General features: G+C 41.4%; 1 protein-coding gene across 2 annotated transcripts; it reads right to left on the reverse strand.

The window, feature by feature from the left end:
• Window positions 1-8,147: 8,147 nt before the first annotated feature.
• On the reverse strand, window positions 8,148-10,375 carry LOC121974808. Of its 2 annotated transcripts, none has more exons than XM_042526048.1 (2): window positions 10,095-10,375; window positions 8,148-9,991 (listed from the first exon to the last, which is right to left on the reverse strand). In XM_042526048.1, the coding sequence occupies exon 2, from the start codon at window positions 9,928-9,930 to the stop codon at window positions 8,251-8,253; it is 1,680 nt and encodes a 559-aa protein (XP_042381982.1). In that variant the 5' UTR covers window positions 9,931-9,991; window positions 10,095-10,375; the 3' UTR covers window positions 8,148-8,250. The 2 variants fall into 2 exon arrangements, with proteins under 2 accessions (XP_042381982.1, XP_042381981.1); XM_042526047.1 differs by having other exon boundaries at window positions 8,148-9,961; window positions 10,052-10,375.
• Between the last annotated feature and the right edge of the window lie 12,125 nt (window positions 10,376-22,500).

Here is a 22,500-nt window from a genome sequence, read left to right on the forward strand (position 1 = left end):
TTTATTTTAAATTATAAAAAATAAAAATATGTGATATTTTATTTAAAAAATAAATTTGTATGTTTGAAAATATTATATATATATATATATATATAACATAACATAAAATTCAAGAAAAAAACGTGAAAAAACACACACGTAAAGTTATATATATATATATATATAACATAAAATTCAAAAAACAAACACGTGAAAAAAAACACACGTAAAGTTATATATAAATTATATATTAAAATCTCTAAATAAATAAATTTGTATTAGATTATCTAGGTTTAATCAAATAACATTAGATTATATTTTATTCATCATAACCTTAATTATTGTGATTACCAAATAATTACATAACCAAAGTTATACATAATAACTTGAATCAAATGTATCACAAAGGTAATGTGAAGTCGATAGTAAAAATGATGTGACAGTCAAAATCAAAATAAACTGACAATGTCAGTTAAAGTCAAGGTGTGTGTAGCCGAATGGGTCACTGCCAGTCGGACCTACAAGGATTAACTCCTCACTTCACATGAGCAAGACTTCTAACATAAATTTGGTCGATCACTACCGATCGGATCTACGAGACTCTGCTCCCCACTTCACATGGGCAAGACTCCTAACGTAAACACGACCGACCATTGTCGGACAGACCTACGGAGCTCAACTCCCCACTTCTGATATGCAAGACTCCCAGTGTATAGTCAACCGGTCCTAGAGTTATTCAGACCTCCTCTAGAAAACAACATTGTCAGAGAATAACTGCTACTCACTAGGGAATATTCCGCTACTCTAACATATACATGCTATGGAACCTTCCTTTACCTGTGGGAAGACTGTCGTATATCCTCCACTACTCGACATATTCTGACACCAAACATTCTCTGACACCTCATGATTGCGAAGTTTATAAGAGACAATATAAAAAGGGGGTTTTTTTTCCGTTGGCCAGGTATGCACACTCATGTACACGCATCCACGTTTACTATTCTACTATTCATTTTCTTCTCTATTTTTGGCTCAACTACTATTCTGATTTAAGCGTCGGAGTATCTACTCTAGGGACCCCCTCCTTAGTTCTCACTCTAACTTCCTGTTAGCTTTGTTTGTGGTGTGCATAAGTTCACAGATCCTAGCTTCAACTCCGCAACTCCCAGATCGAAATCCTTCCTTTGTCAACATTCTCGCCACCTCATCGATCGTTCATCTACTCAGCTTTCGGACAAGATCAAATTTAGCGTCTGTGGGAACACATTCACCTGTTTTAAAATGTAAGGATAAACACAACCGATAAAACCAACATTGTCATGACACCAGAGGAATGCAAGCTTTTTATAAATGCGAAAGCATAAGCACTGTCTCAAGAACAAGCTGTGGATTCTCATCCGCACCAGGCACCTACAGCCTCGATAGAGGAGTATCCTAGGCCAGAGAGAAGACCCAAGCAAAATCAATCATTTGAGTTCACCCGAGCATTTTTTCGAATGCCCGCTGAGGGTTACGCCAAGATCAAGTGCTCACAAGTCTCCTCGGCTGAGAATTCACCCCAGAGTGATCCAACACGAGGCTAAACTCCTACTGCTCAAGAATTACCTGAACAACCCAATGTACCTTTCTCTCAAAAGGTGCTAGATGAAAAGTTGTCTAAGTATTTCCGACCTTTGTTAATTGGAAAGTACAAAGGCAATATCGATCCTGAAGATCACCTTCGAAGTTTCAAGAACATAGCTCTATTGCACCAATATAGTGACGCCATAAAATGCCGAGTGTTTCTGACCACTTTATCAGACTCGACACAGAGATGGTTTGACCGACTACCAGTCGGATCCATTACCTATTTTAAGGAATTCAGAAAGGCATGACTCCACCACTTCGCCAGTAGTTGAAAATACCATCAAACCCGGCTCGATTTGTTTGCCCTCCAGCAAAGGTTGAAGGAAACACTGAAGGAATATATTCCCCTCAACAACTATATAAATACTAGTAAGTGCTTTCTCACAAGGTCTGTCAGATGGAGATTTCTTCCGTTCTTTGGTGAGGAAGCGCCCAATAAATTTTGAAAATCTATTGAGCCGATTGATTAGGTATGCCCATGTGGAGAAAGCTCAATCTGCCAGACAACAAAGCAATACACCAACTCCTACCATCACTCAGATAATGTGCAAGGCTCTCCCTCTGCCCTTATAAAATGCAGGTTGACATCTGAGCTATCCACTTGAGCCAAGAAGGGAGGAGAGAGCAGTGCAAGAAGTCGAAGGTGCCCTAGAATCGACTGTCGCTCTAGACCGGTCGCTTTCTGAAAAGCACCAACATTTTTGTTATTACTATCAATCCCATCAACATACTACTAGTGAATGTCATCAGTATGTCAAGATGCTTCTGTAGGATCGAAAAGAATTTAGATATCTCCAAAATGACATGATATTATCCACTTTGGGCCTAAGCCCTCATGGTTTTGCTCTTGGGCTCTACCCAAAAGGCCTCATGCCAATGGAGATATCTTTCTCTTATAAACTCATGATCTTTTCCATGTGTTTTCAATATGAGACTATGTTTGCAACCTTACAACCCCAACAATCTCCCCCTCAAACAAAGGACCATGGGCTTCCCACGTCCTATCCTCGACCCACCAGGTGTTCCTGTCCCTCGGTCTACCCGACCTACTAGGACTTCCTTCCCTAGCAGCAACTAGGACTTCCTGCCCCTCGGTCCACCCGACCTACTAGGACTTCCTGTCCCACTTTCTTTGTTCGAGGTCAATATTGTACTCACATGGTTCAATCAGACCATAGCTCTTGTGCACAGTCGGCGGTTAAACCTTCTGGCAGTCCGGGCTCTGATACCAATTGTAGGATCGAAAAGAATTTAGATATCTCCACAATGACATGATATTGTCCACTTTGGGCCTAAGCCCTCATGGTTTTGCTCTAAGGCTCTACCCAAAAGGCCTCATGCCAATGGAGATATCTTTCTCTTATAAACCCATGATCTTTTCCATGTGTTTTCAATATGGGACTATGTTTGCAACCTTGCAACTCCAACAGCTTCATCGAATGATGGAGTCAAGAGAAGTGAATAAAAGATCATCCTCACTCCCCTTTCGAGCATCTTCTTCAAGAATATAATGGGAAAAGCCTAGCTAATGCTCAGACCAAACATCCGATCAGCAATTTCAAGGATCAAAATGCCTATCAAAAGTCAAAATGATCTTACTAAGCTTTAATAAAAAATTCAATAGACAACATTGGTTGTATCTCAAATTCTTAGTAAATCCAAGCTGATCAGCCAGAATTGGCAGGTCAAAGTGGAAAACTCCAGTCAACTTGGATTGGATCAGCTTCACTCGGCATTCAGTTTCTCCTAGCTTCGCCAAATCCAATTGAAAAATCTGAGCAGTCATCAAAATCATATGCAACAGAGATAAAATTCCCATCAAGAAATGCCAATCAACATATTCTCTAAATTGAACAAAAGCACATCCAATCGACATCTTCACGTAACATCCGTTCGACATCCAGACATCTCCTAGTAAAAGTTGATCAACAAAAATCAAAGTGGGCAACGTCCAACTAGAAAGGCAAGTCCGATCTGCAAAAATTGAAATGGGCATCCCATCGGAAATCCCAAAGGACCAAAATTTCAATCCGATCAACAGCTCCAAAATAGCTCCAGTTGCAAGAATTTTAAATTACAGCAATTTCATCGACAAATCCGTTTGATATCTCCATTCGAGTTATACATCATGACTCCAACCTCCAAGACATTCAGGTCATACACTGTGCCTCTATATTCCAAGGCATTCAGGTCATACAATGTACCTCCAAACTCCAAGGTATTCGAGTCATACATCGTACCTCCAAGATTCAAGTCATTCGGGTCATATACCGTGCCTCCAAACTCTAAGGTATTTGGGTCATACACCGTGTCTCTAAACTCCAAGGCATTCTGATCATACTATGTGCCTCCAAGCTCCAAGGCATTCAGGTCACATACCATGCCTCCAAACTGTAAGACATTTAGGTCATACACTGTGTCTCCAAGCTTCTAGGCATTCGGGTCATACATTGTGCCTCCAACGCCATGCCTCCAATCTCCGAGGTTCAATCCCAGACTCTCGTCTCAGCTGCAAGTTATAAGTGTGCATGGCTCACGCGCCCAATAACCATCCGGTTGACTGTTCCAGACTCTCACTTTAACTACGAGTTATAAGCGTGCATGGCTCACGCACCCAACGACTATCCGATCGGTTGTCTCAAACTCTCGCCTCAGCTGTGAGTTATAAGCGTGCATGACTTAAGCACCCCATAACCATCGGTCGGTTGTCTCAGACTCTCGCATCAATTGTGAATTATAAGTGTACATGGCTCACGCTGAATGACCATCCAGTAGGCTATCCCAGACCTCGCCTCAGCTGTGAGTAATAAGCGTGCATGGCTTACGCGTCCAACGACTATCCGGTCTGCTATCCTAGACTCTCGCCTCAGCTACGAGTTATAAGTGTACATGGCTCACACGCCCAACGACCATCCAATCGATTGTCTCAGACTCTCGCCTCAGCTACGAGTTATAAACGTGTATGACTCATGCACCCAACGACCATCCGGGCAACTGTCCTAGACTCTCGCCTCAACTGTGAATTATAAGCGTGCATAACTCACACGCCCAACGACCATCCGGTCGATTATCCTAAACTCTCACCTCAACTATGAGTTATAAGTGTGCATGGCTCACGCACGCACGCCCGACCATCCGGTCAACTATCCCAGACTTTTGCCTCAGCTACGAGTTATAAACGTGCATGGCTCACCCTCCCAACACCCATTCAGTTGGTTGTCCCAAACTCTCGCCTAAGCTGCGAGTTATAAACGTGCATGGTTCACACGCCTAACGACCATCCGACCGGCTGTCCCAGACTCTCGCCTTAGCTATGAGTTATAAGCATGCATGACTTACGCGTCCCACGACCATCCGGTGGGCTGTCCCAAACTCTTGCCTTAGCTGCAAGTTATAACCATGCATGCCTCACGTGCCCAACGACCATCCGGTCAGTATCCCAGACTCTTGCCACACTTGCGAGTTATAAGCGTGCATGACTTACATGTCCAACAACCATCTGGTCGGTTGTTCCAAATTCACTTGGGCATGACTCCCTACATCAATTCACTCGGGCATGACTCTCTACATTAATTCACTCGGGCATGACTCCCTACATCAAATCACTTGGGCATGACTCCTTATATCAATTTACTCAGGCATGGCTCCTTACACCAATTCACTCGGGCATAACTCCCTACATCAATTCACTTGGGCAGGTCCCCCAATAGCAATTCACATGGGCATGACTCCTACCCGATTGACACTCATCATCAATCGTCAACCACTAGGCATTCCTTAATTATCACTGTCTGCTTGGCACTCACATATCGCAGCCCGCTTGGGGTCCCTTACATATCGCCACCCACTCGGCACTCACATATCGTCGCCCACTCGGCGTCCCTTACATATCGCAGCCCGCTCGACATTTTTTACATATCGCTGTCCGCTCGGCACTCACATATCGTCGTCCACTCAGCGTCCCCTACATATCGCCGTCTGCCGACATTCCTTACATATCGTCACCCACTCCGCACTTACGTATTGTCGTCCACTCGCCACTCACATATCGTCATCCACTCAACATCCCTTACACACAGCCACTCGCTCTGTATTTCTTACATACCGTCGTTCACTCGATACTTCTTACAAATCACCACTCGGTCGGCACTCCTTACTACATGTTTAAGGTTTTCTGTCCACAAAAGGCTTAGAATACAAGGGTTGCTATATTAGTAAATCACCCGAATTTAGGAAAGATGTCATCAGGAAGCTCGTCTATGATCCTTTAGTGGTCTAAGATTATGTCAGGCAGGTCAGCTGATAGATATCTCGCTTCTCGGCTTTGCTTGGTCGCTCCTTCGGCTCTGTATGAAAACATCTTTATAGTATGTCGACCGAGTTGCAAGCCAAACTCATGAGATCGGAGGTATGTTGTTCATATGGCCTCAAAACACTCATCCTCTCCCGCCTTGTAAGCTACTAAATCAGACCTAAAAGTTGTCAACCTATCAGATGACTGGACAGTAATAGGACTTGAGTCTAGTCAATCGATCATGAACCTCCTTTGATTATATTTGAAGGGAAAACTTGTGATACAGCATGTTGTGGGTGACCCCATAGGTAATGTGGAGTTGATAGTCAAGATGACGTGACAGTCAAAATCAAGGTAAAGTGACAATGGCAGTCAAAGTTAGGATGTACATAGCCGAACATGTCACTGCCAGTTGGACCTATGGGGCTCAACTCCCCATTTTACATAGGCGAGGCTCCCAACATAAACCCGATTGGCCACTACCGATCAGACTTACAGGGCTCAGCTACCCACTTCACATGGGTAAGGTTTCCAACATAAACTTGGTCGAAAACTACCGGCCAGACCTACAGGGATCTGCTCCCCACTTCACATGGACAAGATTCCTAACATAAACTCGGTCGGCCACTACCAATCAGACCTATGAGACTTAACTCCCCATTCTCATGGGAAGGGCTCTCAGCTTACATCCGTCCGGCCCCAGTGTCTATCGGACCTTCGAGATTCAATTCCCAAGCCACTTTTTATGGGCAAGACACCCAACATAAAGTCGACCAGTCCTATAGACAATAGGCCCTATAGCTGACCAACCCTATAGCTGGTCAGACTTTCGGAGTTCAGTTCTCCACTTCTCATAGATAAGACTCCCAACATATAGCCAACTGGCCCCAGAGTCGGTCGGACCTCTAAAAATCAACATTGTCAAAAAATCATAATAACCTGTCAGAGAATAACTACTACTCACTAGAGAATATTCCACTTTTTTTACATATACACGCAACGGAACCTTCCTCTGCCTATGGGAAGTCTGTCGTACATCCTCCACTATTCGACATATTCAGACACCAGACATTCTCTGACGCCTCATGATTGCGGAGGTTATGAAAGACAATATAAAAAGGGGTTCTCTCATTTGGTCAAGTACGTGTACTCATTCACACACATCCATATTTATTGTCCTACTATTCATCTTTTTCTTCAATTTTCGCTTGGCCACCCTTCTGATTTGAGCGTCAGAGTGTCTGCACCAGGGATCCCCCTCCCTGGTACCCGCTCCTATTGGCTCTGTTTGTAGTGTGTGTAAGTCTGTAGCTCCTAACTCCAGGTTTGCAGCTCCTAGCTCGAAGTCCTTCCTTTGTCAACATTCCCACCATATCACCGGTTGCTCATCTACTCAATTTTCGGACGAGATCACTTGTCATTTGTTAATATTTCCAAGTCCCGCCAAGAGGCTCTTAGAGACAAAGCCATTAGTGATGTCCACTCTTCTACCACAAGTCCACAACGAACACGGGAGCTTGTTCCTCTTCCAGCTAGAGTACAAATACCTATCTTCCCAACGGGCATTCAACTTTCCCAATGGCAAATTTAATGTTGTATACACAATATGTATATTTACTTCCTATTTTACTATTGCAGCAATATCTAAGTTTTAACTAAAAAAATTTAGAGAAAACCTTCATTTCAAAATTACAGGTAATCTTAGTAGAAACAAAACTTCTAGTTACAAATCCTAGTCAACCTTGAGATATGCTGTATTGTTTCAAAAAATGTACAGCTAAAGAAGTATAGATAAAATGTTGTTGGTATAAATTGTAACTCGAAGATGAATTCATCTTAACATCTTTCAAAAGCCAATGATGATACTCTTTTGTGGATAAGTAATGGATGGCAATGTAGACGAAACAGATTTACAAGCTCAACAAGAATTCAGTATACCCATTTCCCATTTGCCTAATGTGACACGATTTACATGTATTTCATCACTTTACTAAGAAGTGCCTAATCCTTAGCATCAGAAATATGATGTCACAAATTAGCAAGAATATGGACACGAATCAAACAATTTGAAAAGAAAATTAGCACACTGTAATTATCAGGACTTTTTTCTGAACTGAAAAATTCCAGTATACAGACATAGAAACTGAAAAAAAAAATGTACAGAAATCAACTGAATAGCAGGGTAGATGAAGAAAACTGTGAAATTTCTACATAGATATGTCATTGGATTGTGAACTCAGTCTACGTATATTAACCAAATGAACTTTTTATACCTTAGACAAAAGGGCACGAACAACTCATTGTCTTTCATTGGATGCACAAATAGGAAGATATTTGCGAACACCAGATCCTTATTTAAAATCTGATGACTCACAATTGAGTGAAGATACAAATTGCATGTGCAATGCCATAGAATCATCAAAATCCAAACTGCTTGTACAATCCAACAAAGCATTTTGCTGCTGCTCATACCTGCAAATATAGTTCAACCCAACCAGAAGTTCACATATAACTCCCTCTGTCTTCTGCCTATCAGCAAAATATAAAGTCTGGAGCAATAGAACATTTGTTCTCAATATTAATTGCTGTTGCTCAAAGTTCCGTTCAGTTTGCCAACGAATCGTATCAGGAGCCATGGGAGAAAGCCAGCTTAAAATCTCACCAAGAGCTTCTTTCCAATCGTGCGCAAGAGGAGCATCATAGATTTCTAAATTCTTTACATACGATTTCAAGTTCTTTCTAAGAGAAACTCTTAAGCTTGAAGGCAACATCTGGTATAAATCATCTCTTGCATCGTCCCCAACCAAATGTGGATACTTCAATAACTTTTCTATGATAATTATTATGTTTGCATAATGCAAGGCAAGAGCTGAACCACCCACAGTAGAGAGTGGGGCAAGCATCGTTAGTTTAGTCATTGGCCCAAATGCTGACTTCTTCCCACTAATGTTCTGCAACATTTCACTACTAAATGGAACCAAAGCACCAAATGCAGGTCGGCTGAGCCAACTCTCGCTCTCGAATTGCTCACTGCTTCCTCTATATTCAGTAGAGCTACCTAAACTTAAGCAATCCATGAAAAGCCTGCTGGGGCTCGTCCCACAACTGAACTGGGGGCCTTCCCTCCTAAAATTCACACTACTGAGTGCGACAGAAGGCAACTTAGGAATCTGTTCAGATTTTCTTTCAATGGAATCTGATCTTAGAGAACCAGAATGAACTGGGTGGTGAGAGTAAGTAAAGATTTCGCCTGAAAGCTGACAAGTTTGATCAGTAACTAAGCAATCCAAGCTCCCAATTGTCTCCCCGAACATAAGGCATATCCGTGAATGAGTGGTGCAGACAGCTCGCGCGAGGAGGAGGACGACCTTATCGTAAGTTTGATTCCAAAGTGAAGAGTTACGAAGGCGCTTGATGTCGCGCCGTTGCCATTGGATTTTTTGATCAAAGGCCCGGCGACTCTCGTCGTACACAGGATTTTCTTGAATCTTCTTCGCAGCATGCTCAAGCTCCGTAAGAACCTCGAGCTCGGCATAGAGCGCAGCCGTAGAGGATACGAAGCGTTCCATTTTGCGGATAGTCCCATCCATGTCCTTGGAGAGGAAACCAAGGCCGGAAGGATCGATGCGGGCGGCGAGGAGATCGGAGTAGACGTGCTCAAATCCAACGAGTGCGGGATGGGAGCAGCGGCGACCGAGGCGGGAGGCAACGGCAGCGACTCCGTTGAGGTCGTCCAGTTTCTCGGCGAGGGCCAGTGTTAGAAGAAAGGAGTCGGAGGAGGACACGAGATGGCGGACGCCATGGGATGCGAGTCTCTGGGAGCGGAGCCGCTCCATTTCAAATTCGGAAAGGGAGCGGTACAGACTAACGGCACGAGACATGGCGCTGGCTACTTCAAAGGAGAGTATACCGACGGTGGCGGTAGAAGGCGGCGCCTTTGACTCCTCGCTCATCTTCTTCTTCTTCTTGGTCGTGGAGGAGACGACAGCGACGGAAGTCCGCATCTTGTCAATCCAGAGCTCGACCACCATGAACACGGCGTAAATCCGGAATTTGCGAGATCTGAAGTGCAAAACCCTCAAAATTGGTCGTCTGTAACGCAAAATGGAAGACCAAAATTGCAAAACCCAAAAAAAAAAGAAGAAACTTTACATAATAAGAAGCTCTCGAGGGTTCGATTCTGAAGTCAAAGAACCTTTAATCTGCTCCACGAATCCGAAAATCGCAACCTTCCTGCTTCTCCTTCAACCTTCTACCCCGCGCGACGTACCAAAACCAACAGATCTCGTCGGACGACGATGCAAAGAGAGGAAAAATCACCGCGGTTGGAGTTCATTTCCCCCCTCGATTACATTTCAAACAATGAGATTTTGGAAGAGGAGAGGACTCCTCCTTCCACCAGCCATCAGAGAGCAGAAGAGCAATTTTGCGTGAGAAAGGGAGGGACGGGGGTGCGTTTAAAATAAGGGATGGACGAGCGACACACTGCGGGCTGCGCCTGCGATGTGTATATATGCATTCATCCTCAGTCACCAGTCTTTTACTCCACTTGTCTACCGAGGCGGTGAGTGGTCACCACAGTGGAACCCACGTGGGTTGATCCGGAGCAATCCTGTTTGAGCGTGCGAGGAGGAGAAGCAAACAAGGGTGCAAATTAATATAGCTTTGTCGCAGTGACGGAGCGGGGCCACCAGGCTGACTCAGCCGATCAAATTGGCACGGGTCAGGCATACGGACCCACCCGGAACGTAAGGTGAGGACTCGTCCAATACCACGTCGGTGTCGTACAAATACCCGTGACACTTGTATTTATTTGTATTCAGATTTTCCCTTTTTTTTCATTTTAATTTTTCCAGTTTTTTTATTCGTATGCTACTTCCCTAGTATCTATTTTTTTATATACAAGAAATTTTTTACCTTGATAATGAAAAATCCCATTGAATATTCTTACAAAATTAATTTGAGAGAAATTATTTTTCCTTTTTAAAATTTTATTATAAGATAAATTTAAAGATATCAATGTCATAATGAGTTGCATTTCAAACTATTCAGCTTAATTTCTTGGAATCATTTGACAATTAAGACAAATAAAAAAAATCACATGTTTTGATGAGGAAAATTATTACTAGAAATACGTTCAAATGGAGAGAGAGTATATATACCTTTTTTAAAAATAAAAATAGACAAGTAAATTAGTTTAGTTTAGCTAGTCAAACATGGAACTAAAGGGCAAGGCTAATCAAATTTGGTTGTGTCCATTAGACTCTAGTTGACTTGGAATTTTCATAGGTTCGATCAAATGATTATCGAGTGCTAAGTTTGACTAGTTCATCTAGATTTCTCCATCCAATTCTCTTCGTAGACTCTAGTTGACTTGGAATTTTCATAGGTTCAACCAAAGATTTAAGAGCTTGGTTTGACTAGTTCATCTAGATTTTTCCATCCAATTTTTTCATCTTGCCCTTATATCTTTTTCACAAGTTTTTTTTTTCTCTTTGAGCCTTGTACATCACTTACATGTTGTTCATAGTCGTCCCAAACTCGTTATCCTCCTGGTGACAAAAGACGATTACGCTCACTCCCAGCATCCCCGTCAACCCATCCCAAGCCAACAAAACTTATTACCCTCCTGAACTTACCATTGATCCCTCCCTAAATGTTTTGTCCTTCTTTAGCCAATTTTTACCCTCCCTCCCCTAACGTTTGTCGTCATCTTTTAGCTGATTATTACCCTCCCTCCTTAAGTTAGTCGTTGTTCCTTGCTTCCTTGTTGTCTTGAGTCCCTCAGTCTTCCAAGCTCCTTTTCTCATCATTGCATTGATCCCCATTAACCTTTTTGCTTCTAGCCACTCTAGTGTTGTGAGGTGTAGCTCCTTCCTTCTATACGGTGTCTTTAGATTGGTTAAATATTGTACCCATATAACAATTGTTGTATAAACTATGATTGAGAAGATAATAATTTATTTGCTTATAATGAATTTATATTACAAAAATCTATTTATATATCATGACTATAATGGCTTCATTTGATATTGAATATAATTTTTTAATTATCTAAAATATATAAAAATATATATATACTTCACTCATTAGTAAAACTCTTTCTATTATTAAATAAAATAGATTATCATCAAGGGAGTTGTTATGGTCATGATTCTTGTACATTAATATGTTCATTGATAAACTATTGACGAGGGAACAAGTCCCAACTATGGATGGTGGTTAAACTTGTTATAGTGCATAAACTTTGAGGCCTCACTAGTTAATTTAAAGTCGAAATGTGAGAGCACACTTCAATCCCATTGACCACCTCAAGGAAGACTAACCACAACTAGTTGGCCTAGCAAACTCCTATTTGTCTTTAGGGAATTTTGTTATCTAGCTGTTATATGTATATATTTGTAGATATATGGCAAGATAGATTCAAGTCTCATTACTTTGTTGCTTTGTGCTTGGAGCATTAGAATCCCTTCATTCCCTACTATCTTTTTCTTTCCAAGTTGAGCATTCTACACGCTAATTAATATGCGTGATCTAGTTATATATGTCCTATCTCATCGATAATTTCCTAGTAGTTGTGTTGTAACTGAATTCAATTTCCTAAGATCACAAAAAGATTAGTCTCTTTTGTTCTATTCCGGTTGTGTGGTCGTAGTAGCTAAACCCAACTCTGAACAGACTAACAGATTACCCCAAGCCTTTCATATAAACAAAGCAAGTCAAAAGGTTGATAATGGTTTAGGTCGGCATTGAAGCTCCCATCCTTTTGTAGTTTTCCACAGTGGAGAACAAAAGATTGTGATGTAACCTTGATCCATCCCCACAACCTTACGCATGCTCTCCAAATTTAAAGTTAACATGATTTGTTGGTGTTGGCTTAGTTGAACAACTGGAATGATGTATTTGTCCTTAGTTTACTTTAGTGGGATTTGGTGCACTTACTTTTCAGTCACTTGTTAAATAGCATGCCTTTTCAACTTAAAGTTAATGCTACGTGCATGGAAAAGTTAGTAGTGGTAACTTGGGTTTAAACACTTGGATCAATGGTTGAATTTATCAAATTAATGTTTGAGTTCTTTGCTTATGGTAAGTTGCTCTGGATATTGTCTATTTTAATTAGGAACTCCAAGAACATTGTGTTCAATCTTGTGAGGTTCTGATTGACCGTGTTTGAGTTGGTTGTAGATAGTAGTTAGTTCACAACGGTTATTGTTGGCTTAAAAAAAAAAAGTTTTTTTTTTTTTATTTCTCACCCGTTCTAACGTGTCTCTCTCTCTCGGAAATAGTTCTTTTGTGATTGTAAAGATGTCTTCATCACAAAGTGCCAAGATTCTGCGATGATTAACTTAACAATGATGATGACTTCGGTCATAGATAATCTCAAATTGTGATAGTTATAAGTGGGTGTTTATGGAATAATTCTCTTATGACTTTGGTCTTCTTCTTAGCGTTTCATAGATCCTAAGCTGAGATGGATACTAAGTGATACGGTGGATATTGGTGACCTCCACACATAGAGTTAGAAAGTCAACCTTATGAGTGATATGGAAGTCAAACTATAAGATAGATCAACTAGAGCAAATCGTCGATCGAGCCATCAGGGGCAACTAAGAGGCTAGCCAAGCAGACTGCCACGACCCCAGGAGCTCAGCTTCCCACAGCACAACACATACCTCTTGGCCAAGCACAAAGAGGCTAGCTGAGAAGGTGCTCGGCTCCCCTACAAAAAAAAAAATCAAACATTTCTCTCTGCTAACACAGAAAGGCTAGTCAGTTGGATTTTTCCAATTCCAGGGGTTTAACTCTCAACAATAAAACAACACATTCCACTCTATCGAACACAAAGATGCTAGCCGGTCGGGTTTCCCCAACCCAAAGAGCTCAGGTCCCCACAACATAACACATGCTTCTCAGCCAAGCACAGAAAGACTAGTCGGTCGGGTTTCTCTAACCCTGGGGGCTCAGCTCCCTACAACACATGCCTCTCGACCAAGCATAAAGAGACCAGCCGGTCGGATTTCTCCGACCCCAAGGGCTTAACTCCCCATAACAAAACAACATATTTCGCTATGTTGAACTCAAAAAGGCTAGCCAATCGGATTTTACCAAGTTCAAGGACTTCACTCTCTTCCTTTTATACTTTCTCCGAATGGGCCCTAGGCCCTAAGAGCCCAATAAGCGAACCCCGACTTGTCTCATATGGCCCAATGGCATACGAATCGTGTCCCCATACATACCGCATGTATAATTGTCAGAGCATGCACAACAGTAATCATCCTATGGCTATAGGGTATGAGTAATGTGATTGTAAAATATGTTCAGAATACAACAATAGGATGTTTCTCACTCTGATAAGACGTCTAATTAATGCGGAAATGATATGTTATAAAAAGGGTCTCTGCAGAATGTTATAAAAAGGGTCTCGCCCCGCAGGAGCAGGCATGCTTTCTCTTCGCGAAAACCCTGCATTTGGTTGATGTTCACCCACCATTTATTTTCTTTACTACGTTGACTTAAGCGTAGGAGTGGCCACGCTAGGGTCCCCTTAGCCTGCTTACTAACACTCTTTTCCCATCCTCCTCCATGTGCTCATAGGCATTTCTTGCTCGATGTCTTCTTCTAGCTAGCTCATCGGCGTTCCAAACTTCACCGATTTCATACGCGATCAAATTTGGTATCGTCTATCGGAACACACACACCTGATGTGGGGCGTGAAGATGGAGAAACTTAGAAAATTCACAAGAGTCACCTTGTCACAAGAATGTTAGGACACGTAGAGAGCTGGAGAGGGGGGGGTGAATAGCTCAGTTCGTTTCTTCAATGATGATTCGTAGTTGATATTTGAAGAGAAGACTCTACAATGCTAACATCTCTGATTTTACTTGATCTCCACCTCCTTGAGATGACTAATCCAAGGATCCATACCATACACATAACTCTACTATGAATACACTCTTCAGAAACTTTTCAGAGATAGAGAAGCCTCGTACAAGCTTAAGCACAAGAAATGCTAACTAGGTTACAAGAGAAATCAAAAACGACTTCACAACATAAACCTTGTTTTGTTTGCTCTTTTCTTGCTTTGAATTGCCCCTTGGTGGTGGAAAATGCAGCATCACTTCTTCTCCAAACACCCAAGAACCAACGACGAAACCCTAGACGAACTCCCCTTTATATGGATATTGTTCAAACTGCTTTTCGCCTCCTGATCGATTAGCCTTTCTTCTTAATCGATTGTCATGTCATCATTTGACTGTTGAACTTGTAGAATGACTCTTTTTCAAACTCATAATCGATTGGTGAGACATATCGATTCTACAACTTCTAATCAATTTTCCTGATCAATTTAGAAACTTTCTATTCATGAGAGAAAACAACCTAATTGATTGACTATTGATTCCCAAGCTCTCCATTCTCTTGCGACAATTGCCCTAATTGATTAGCCAATTGATTTGAAAAGGCTAAATCGGTTGCCTCAATCAATTCACTAAGTATTTATTTTTTTTGCAATATTTCATGAGAAATCTTGTCCAATCTATTGACCCAATCGATTGGACTAAGTCCAATCAATTCTGGCCCTCACTATGTTTTCACAAAACATTCTCAATTGATTAAGCACTCTACCTAATCGATTGGAGCAGGTCCCAATCGATTAGAAGATATGCATAATTCATTGGCCTTCTGCTAATCAATTGAGATGATCAATTGCTCAACTCTAAACTCCAAAATCTAAGTTTAGGGTTCTTTCGCCTAATATCCGGTAAATCATGATTTATTGGGACTTCTCCACCAAGTGTCCGATAAATCGTTGATCCACTTGGGTTTTTCATCCGATGCCAAATGTCTGGTCATCTTTTGAACCACTTGGACATGCTTTTTATCAACTTTCTGTTGGACTTATGATCACCAAGTGCGGTCCTCATTGATCCACTTAAATCTTCCTCTTGCCTAACCTCTAGTTAGGATTAGTCACTCAATAGACTTCCACCCTACCTAACCTCAATTAGGATTTTTTTCTTGTCTAAACACAGATAGAGCTTTCCTTTGCCAACGTGTAATTCTCCTTGATCCACTTGGACTTTCCTTTACCTAACCTTAGTTAGGCATAGTCACTTGGTATACTTCCATCTTGCCTAACCTCAATTAGGGCTTTCCCTTATCTAACCACAATTAAGTCTTTCCTTTGCCAACCTATAATCCTCCTTGGCCCACTTAGATTTTCCTTTGCCTAACCTCAGTTAGGACTAGTGATGTAGTAGACTTTCACCCTGCTAACCTTAATTAAATCTTTTTCTTGTCTAACCACAGTTAGGATTTTCCTTTGCCAACGTACGATCCTCCTAGACACACTTGGACTTCTTGTTTCCTAACTTTTCATTAGGACTTTCTATTGCCTAACCTCTCGTTACGACTTCCTAGATAAGTATCTGGTCACCCTTTGACGTACTTGACTTCTGTCTCATATTGTTAAATATCGAAACTCAAACTCAAGTTTAGTCAAACTGATCAACATTGACCTGAGGATGATTGCACTAACAAAGAAGACTTGGATTTGTTGGTGATGGCTAAAGCGCAAGTGCTTGAACAAAAGTAGCAATTAGCATATCTAGCTCCTTCGAAAGTACCTGTGGCGTCCATTGAAGGACCACAAGCCACCGACCCAATGTATAAACTATTGGAGATCATGGATCGACAGAAGAGAGGTTGAATAGTTGTTTACCCCAAATCATTAACTTTATACAAAGTTAGTTGCGTAGAAAAAATACAAACAATATAAGGAAGTTAATCTAAAGACTACAAAGATAAGAAATCAAACCACATTACATGCTCATTTATGTGGTTCGGAGATAAAGTTTCTACTCCACGGTGTGTTCATAAGGTTGACGATCTCTAGCCATCGGTGGATGATTCCCTGACAAACTCCAGCTAAAGATGACTCCTTTTCTGTAAAGTAGAACCGCTCACAAAGCTCACTTCCTCTTTACAAGGTGGATACTTAGGTTTAGGAGGAAGAGAATAGGCTTGGAAGCTTGAGGGCAATGACTTAGGAGTATTCAGCAAGAATCAGTAACCTCCTTCATGCCCTAAGCTTCCTTTAAATAGAGAGGAAAGAGTGGATCCCGTATCAACTCATTTCTTGCATTAGTCGTCTGGTTCATACATCAATCGACTGGTGTAGCCATTGGACACAACCAACGGTACTCCACAGAATCCATGATTCTGTTCAACGACTCTTTACCAGTCGACTGACATCTCCATCAATCGACTGGTCTTCACAACTATTGGGCACAGAACTGTTGGAACCCCAAGGTTATTTTGTTGTGATCAAATAAGTTAAGTTAGGTCCTATTTGGTTTAACTCTTGTGTCTAAGTGTGCAAGAGCTTAGGAGCACAAGAAGTTGAGCGAAAGACGCAGCTAGCGAGAAGGATGGCACGAGAAGAGAGCCGATGGGCTCGGTGCGTCCGAGGGATGAGGTGTCGCAGAAGAGTACACCGGTGGACGAGAAGAACATACGCGACGTTTGAGGGACGAGAAACCGAGGAGGAAGGCTGCTCAAGGAAAAGATCGGAACTTAGGTACGGGTGAGCCCTATTCCGAATGGACGAGATCACCCAAGCTAGTGGAGCCGGAGCGGAAGACCCAGATCGAGACGAGCACAACTAGAGTGGAGGAACCGAACTGCAAAAAGTCAATCATGTTGACTTTTGTGGTCCAGGTGCCCGAAACCCAAAGTTTGTCATGAGTGGCGTGGTCATTGACCGACACGTTGGGGATAGAATTCTATCCCCCCCAGGCACCCGGAACCCTTCCAGACGCTCGGAACAGTGCTATAAATATAGTACTGATGTCAACAGTTAGAACAACAACTTGTAATTCATTTCTTTTTATTCTACTTTTCTTTGTGTACTGTTAACGCTGTAAGAGGCTACTCCGCCCGAAGGAGATCTTCAAGGAAGTGCACTTCATATTCCTTGGATTAGCAATCTTCTGATTACAAATCAAGTAATTAGTCTCTTTATTTTTAATTACAAGTGTTCTTATTCAAGCTATAAGTCGAGAAAGGGTTGATTTATTTTTGTAGGGAAATTCACCCCTCCCCTCTTGCCGACCTCCAAAGAGACCAACAAGTGGTATCAGAGCAAGGACGCTTCAGAATGACTAACCGTTGGCCGAAGCAAAGCAACCAATAGTCGGACCAAGCATCATTCCACCAAAATTCGAGGGAGACTTCAAACATTGGAAACGTCGTATGGAAGTATTTCTGAAAACAGACTTTGAGATTCGTTTAATAATAAAATATGATTTTGTAGCTCCTATGAATCAAAATGGAGAGGAAAAAGAAGAGAGTCTTTGGACGAAGAAAGAGTAAAATGATTCTGTAGTGAATAACCGAGCAGAGTATCACTTGTTGAGCGTACTACTGCCTCAAGAAAACCGCATCGGGAGTTACTCGTCAGCCAAAGAACTCTGGAAAAAATTCTTGGAACTCCACGAAAGCACATCCGAAGCCAAGCTCACAAGAAGAGACATACTTCAGAACAAATTGACGAATATTCGTCTGGAAAGAGGTGAGAAGGTAGCCGATCTACACGCGAAGGTAAAAGAACTAATCACCGGACTTGAAAACCTCAGTGAAACGGTAACCAACCAAGACATGATACGCTACACACTCATTGCCTTTCCTAGAACTCCAGAATGGACCTCAATAATCGATGCCTACTACATCTCAAAGGACCTGGAGGTAAATACCATAGAGGAACTTTTTTTCACTTTAGAATTACATGAAACCAGATGTGCAGGGACAACAAAAGAATCAAGCCAGATTATGGCGCTAAATGCAACCAAGAAGGATGAAACTGAGTCAGACTCAGAAGAAGATCAAGAAGCTTATATGGTAAGGAATTTCAGAAAATTCTTTAGATCTAATAAATTTAAAGAAATGCAGAATAAGAAAAATCCAAGAAATAGAAGAAGGATTCGATGCTACCAGTGTCAGAAGGAAGGACACTTAAAAGAGGACTACCCAGAACTCAAAAAGTATAAAGTCAAGATACCCAAGAAGTACAAGACTCTAAAAGCTACTTGGGACGATAGCTCATCATCTGAGTCTGAAATACAAGAATATGCCAGTATAGCACTGATGGCGAACTATGAAGAGCAAAGTGCATCAGAATCCAGCATCAATGAAGGGGGAGCGACTTCAGATGAATGCAGCGAAGCAGGGGGAGAGTCAAGCTTCAAGTCTGATATGGTAAGTAAGGTATACCTCTTACCTCCTGATCAACTTTATTATGGTATTAAGTCTATGGCAAAATCTATGTACAAATTAAAAAGTAAAAATAATAAATTAAAAAATAAAAATTTAGAAATAAAAAGAATTTTAACAAAATCATGTCTGATAGAAGATTTTGATAGAGTAAGACTTGAAAATGATAAATTAAAAGAAGAAATAAAAAACTTAAAAAATTCTGCTTGTTCAAATATTTTTGCTTTTAGAAACTATAGAGGATTAAACTGGTACTATAGGTTTCACAAAAATCAGATCAGAAAAATATCAAAAGCTTATATACTTAGAAAATACCTGATTAACCCTGTAGGAAGGAACCTGTATTGGGTTCCAAAAACTTGTTTAAATTAAAAATGAAATTAGATCTAGGGCTTTCAGGTAGAAAATTGAATATTTGAATTCATTAAAAGGCTTTGTCTATAAGTGGTTGATGATCCAATAACCAAGAAGTCCTAGTGCCTCGCCACAGCCTGGAAGCCAATTTCTGAATTAAATATTTAATTGACAAACTGATAAGCATAAAAATTAATTGCCTTCAATCTTTATTGATGGTTTAATATTTGTTAAAATTTCTTCTAAAAATAAAAAAAAATCTTCACTTAGAATTTTTTTTTCTTAATTCAGCAATTTTTTTTTATATATCAGACTTCATTTAAATTATTTCTGTTAATTTTTTTTTTAGTTGCACAAATTTTTTTTTTTAACTTAGAAATTTTTATACTTAAAAATTTTTCACTTAGAAATTTTTTATTAACACTTAAAACTTTCTAATTTATTGCAATTTTTTTAAAAAAATTAACCTTAGACTGAAATTTTTTTAAGGAACCCCATTTTTTATATGATCAAAGGGGGAGAAAGATATTAAGTCTAGGGGGAGGTATATCCAATTGTTAAACTGAAATTTTTTTTGTACTTATTTGTAAAATTAATTGTCTTTACGTTGCATTTTTTTTATTTGTTTACCCTAGCTTAACTTGGGTTGCTCACATCAAAAAGGGAGAGATTGTTGGAACCCCAAGGTTGTTTTGATGTGATCAAACAAGTTAAATTAGGTCATGTTTGGTTTAACCCTTGTGTCTAAGTGTGTAGGAGCTTAGGAGCACATGAAGTCGAGTGGAAGATGCGGCTAGCGAGAAGGATGACACGGGAAGAGAGATGACGGGCTCGATGCATCCGAGGGACGAGGTGCCGCGGAAGAGTACACCGGTGGACGAGAAGAATGTGTTGGACTAATCCCAATGGTCTGTGCGACCATGTATTTTGGTGTTTGGGCAAAGGGTTTAAGTTAGGTTCACCCTTGTTATTTAATATGTGTACTTGAGTTGTGTAGGATTGCAGGATACACATGTGACTCAGGTTGACGGCTTCGGGTCTAGTGAAGGATGGAGCATCCGAGGGACCGTGGACAAGGTAGCAAGGACAAGGGTCGAGGGAAGCGACTTCGAGGCATACGCGAAGGATGACATTGGGGCGAGCCGCGAGCTTGAATGCATCTGAGGGACGAGAGCCAAAGGAAGTAGGCTTGAAGGCAAGAGGTCAAGGCTGCAAAAAAGCGTCAAGTGAGTCATAAGGGTGAGGGTACGAGTGCACGAGAGATTGCACTCGGAGTAAAATCCTAGTTTTAGGGGTTACTGTAGCAGTACTGTAGCGCTACTGTAGCACTCGACTGCATGTTTTAGCAGTCGACTGGTGCAATCGACCGCGTAATCGACTGGGTGCGAACAGAATGGTTCTGTTCATTCGGTCGGTGTGGATCAGTCGACTGCATGTTTTAGCAGTCGACTGCAAGTTTTAGCAGTCGACTGGTATCGAGCCATTGGGATGTAACGGTCGAATTTCCACAGAGGGCAGTCGATTGCATGTTTTGGCAATCGACTGGTAAGGAGGGTTTTCAACCCGCGGCCTTTATAACCAAAGCTTGGGAGCTTGATTATAGTTGACGAAATAGAGGTGATTAATCTCTATTAGTAGTCTACTTGTGCCCTAGCTTTAAAGAGTCCTTGGAGAGAGTTGTGGTGAGATTTCTCCACCCATAAGGACTACGTGAGCTAGTAGGAGGTCTTCCGGGGAGTAATCCACCTACGGATAGGGATCATCCACCTCAAGGACACACCATGGAGTAGGAGGTTTATATCCGAACCACGTAAATGATCGTGTAGCTTAGTTTTCATTCTTTCTTGTCTTTAGTTTAATTTCCTTTAGCTTATTTGTTTTGTATATTCTGCTGCGCATACTAATAAGTGTAGGAAGATCAATCGATTTGGGGACGCCGTCTATCCACCCCCCTTCAAGCCGGCCACCGATCCCTTACAGAATGTACACGACGTTCGAGGGATGAGAAATCGAGGAGGAAGGCTGCTCGAGGAGAAGGCCGAAACTTGGGTTCGGGTGAGCCCTATTCCGAATGGACGAGATCACCCAAGCTAGTGGAGCCAAAGCGGAAGACCCAGACCGAGACGAGCACAACTGGAGTAGAGGAATCGGACCGAAAAAAGTCAATCCTGTTGACTTTTGTGGTCCGGGCGCCTGAAACCCAAAGTTTATCAAGAGTGACGTGATCGTTGACAGACGCGTTGGGGATTGAATTCTATCCCCCCCAGCGTCCGAAACCCTTCCAGACACACGGAACAGTGCTATAAATATAGCACTGATTTTAACAGTTAGAACAACAACTTGTAATCCATTTCTTTTTGTTCTACTTTTCTTTGTGTGTTGTTAACACTGTAAGAGGCTACTCCGCCTGAAGGAGATCTTCAAGAAAGTGCGATTCATATTCCTTGGATTAGCAATCTTCTGATTGCAAATCAAGTAATTTCTCTTGTGTCTATTTTGTTTTAATTAGTCTCTTTATTTTTAATTACAAGTGTTCTTATTCAAGCTATAAGTCGAGAAAGGGTTGATTTGTTTTTGTAGGGCAATTCATCCCTCCCCTCTTGCCGACCTCCAAAGGGACCAACAAAAACTACTTTGTGCTCTTGGGAATTTGGACCAATCTACTGGCCTCAGTACCAATCAACTGATCTCCCACATTCACCCGCACTCATCCTCTCTAGAGTTACCTTTGTAGCCCTCTTCCCCAGCCTTCGTCTCTCAGATGCATTTAAGCCCGTGACTCCTCTCTGTGTCATTCTTTACATTGCCTTAAAGTTTGCTTCCTTCAGATCCACTTCATTTCTCTTTGTCCGACAGTCCCTCGAATGCACTATCCTTTACCAATCTCAGGGACCCAAGCCATAGGATGAATCTTTACAAAACTTGGCTGCCCCAAGTTCTTATATGTGGTTTACCAAGTCTTGCATGACTCAAATACA

The sequence above is a fragment of the Zingiber officinale genome, chromosome 4B, assembly GCF_018446385.1.
Source record: "Zingiber officinale cultivar Zhangliang chromosome 4B, Zo_v1.1, whole genome shotgun sequence".
NCBI classification, from domain to species: Eukaryota; Viridiplantae; Streptophyta; class Magnoliopsida; order Zingiberales; family Zingiberaceae; genus Zingiber; species Zingiber officinale.

Coding starts and splice junctions, on each gene's coding strand:
- LOC121974808 (XM_042526048.1), bottom strand. CDS start 9,930: ATGGTGGTCGAGCTCTGGATTGACAAGATGCGGACTTCCGTCGCTGTC.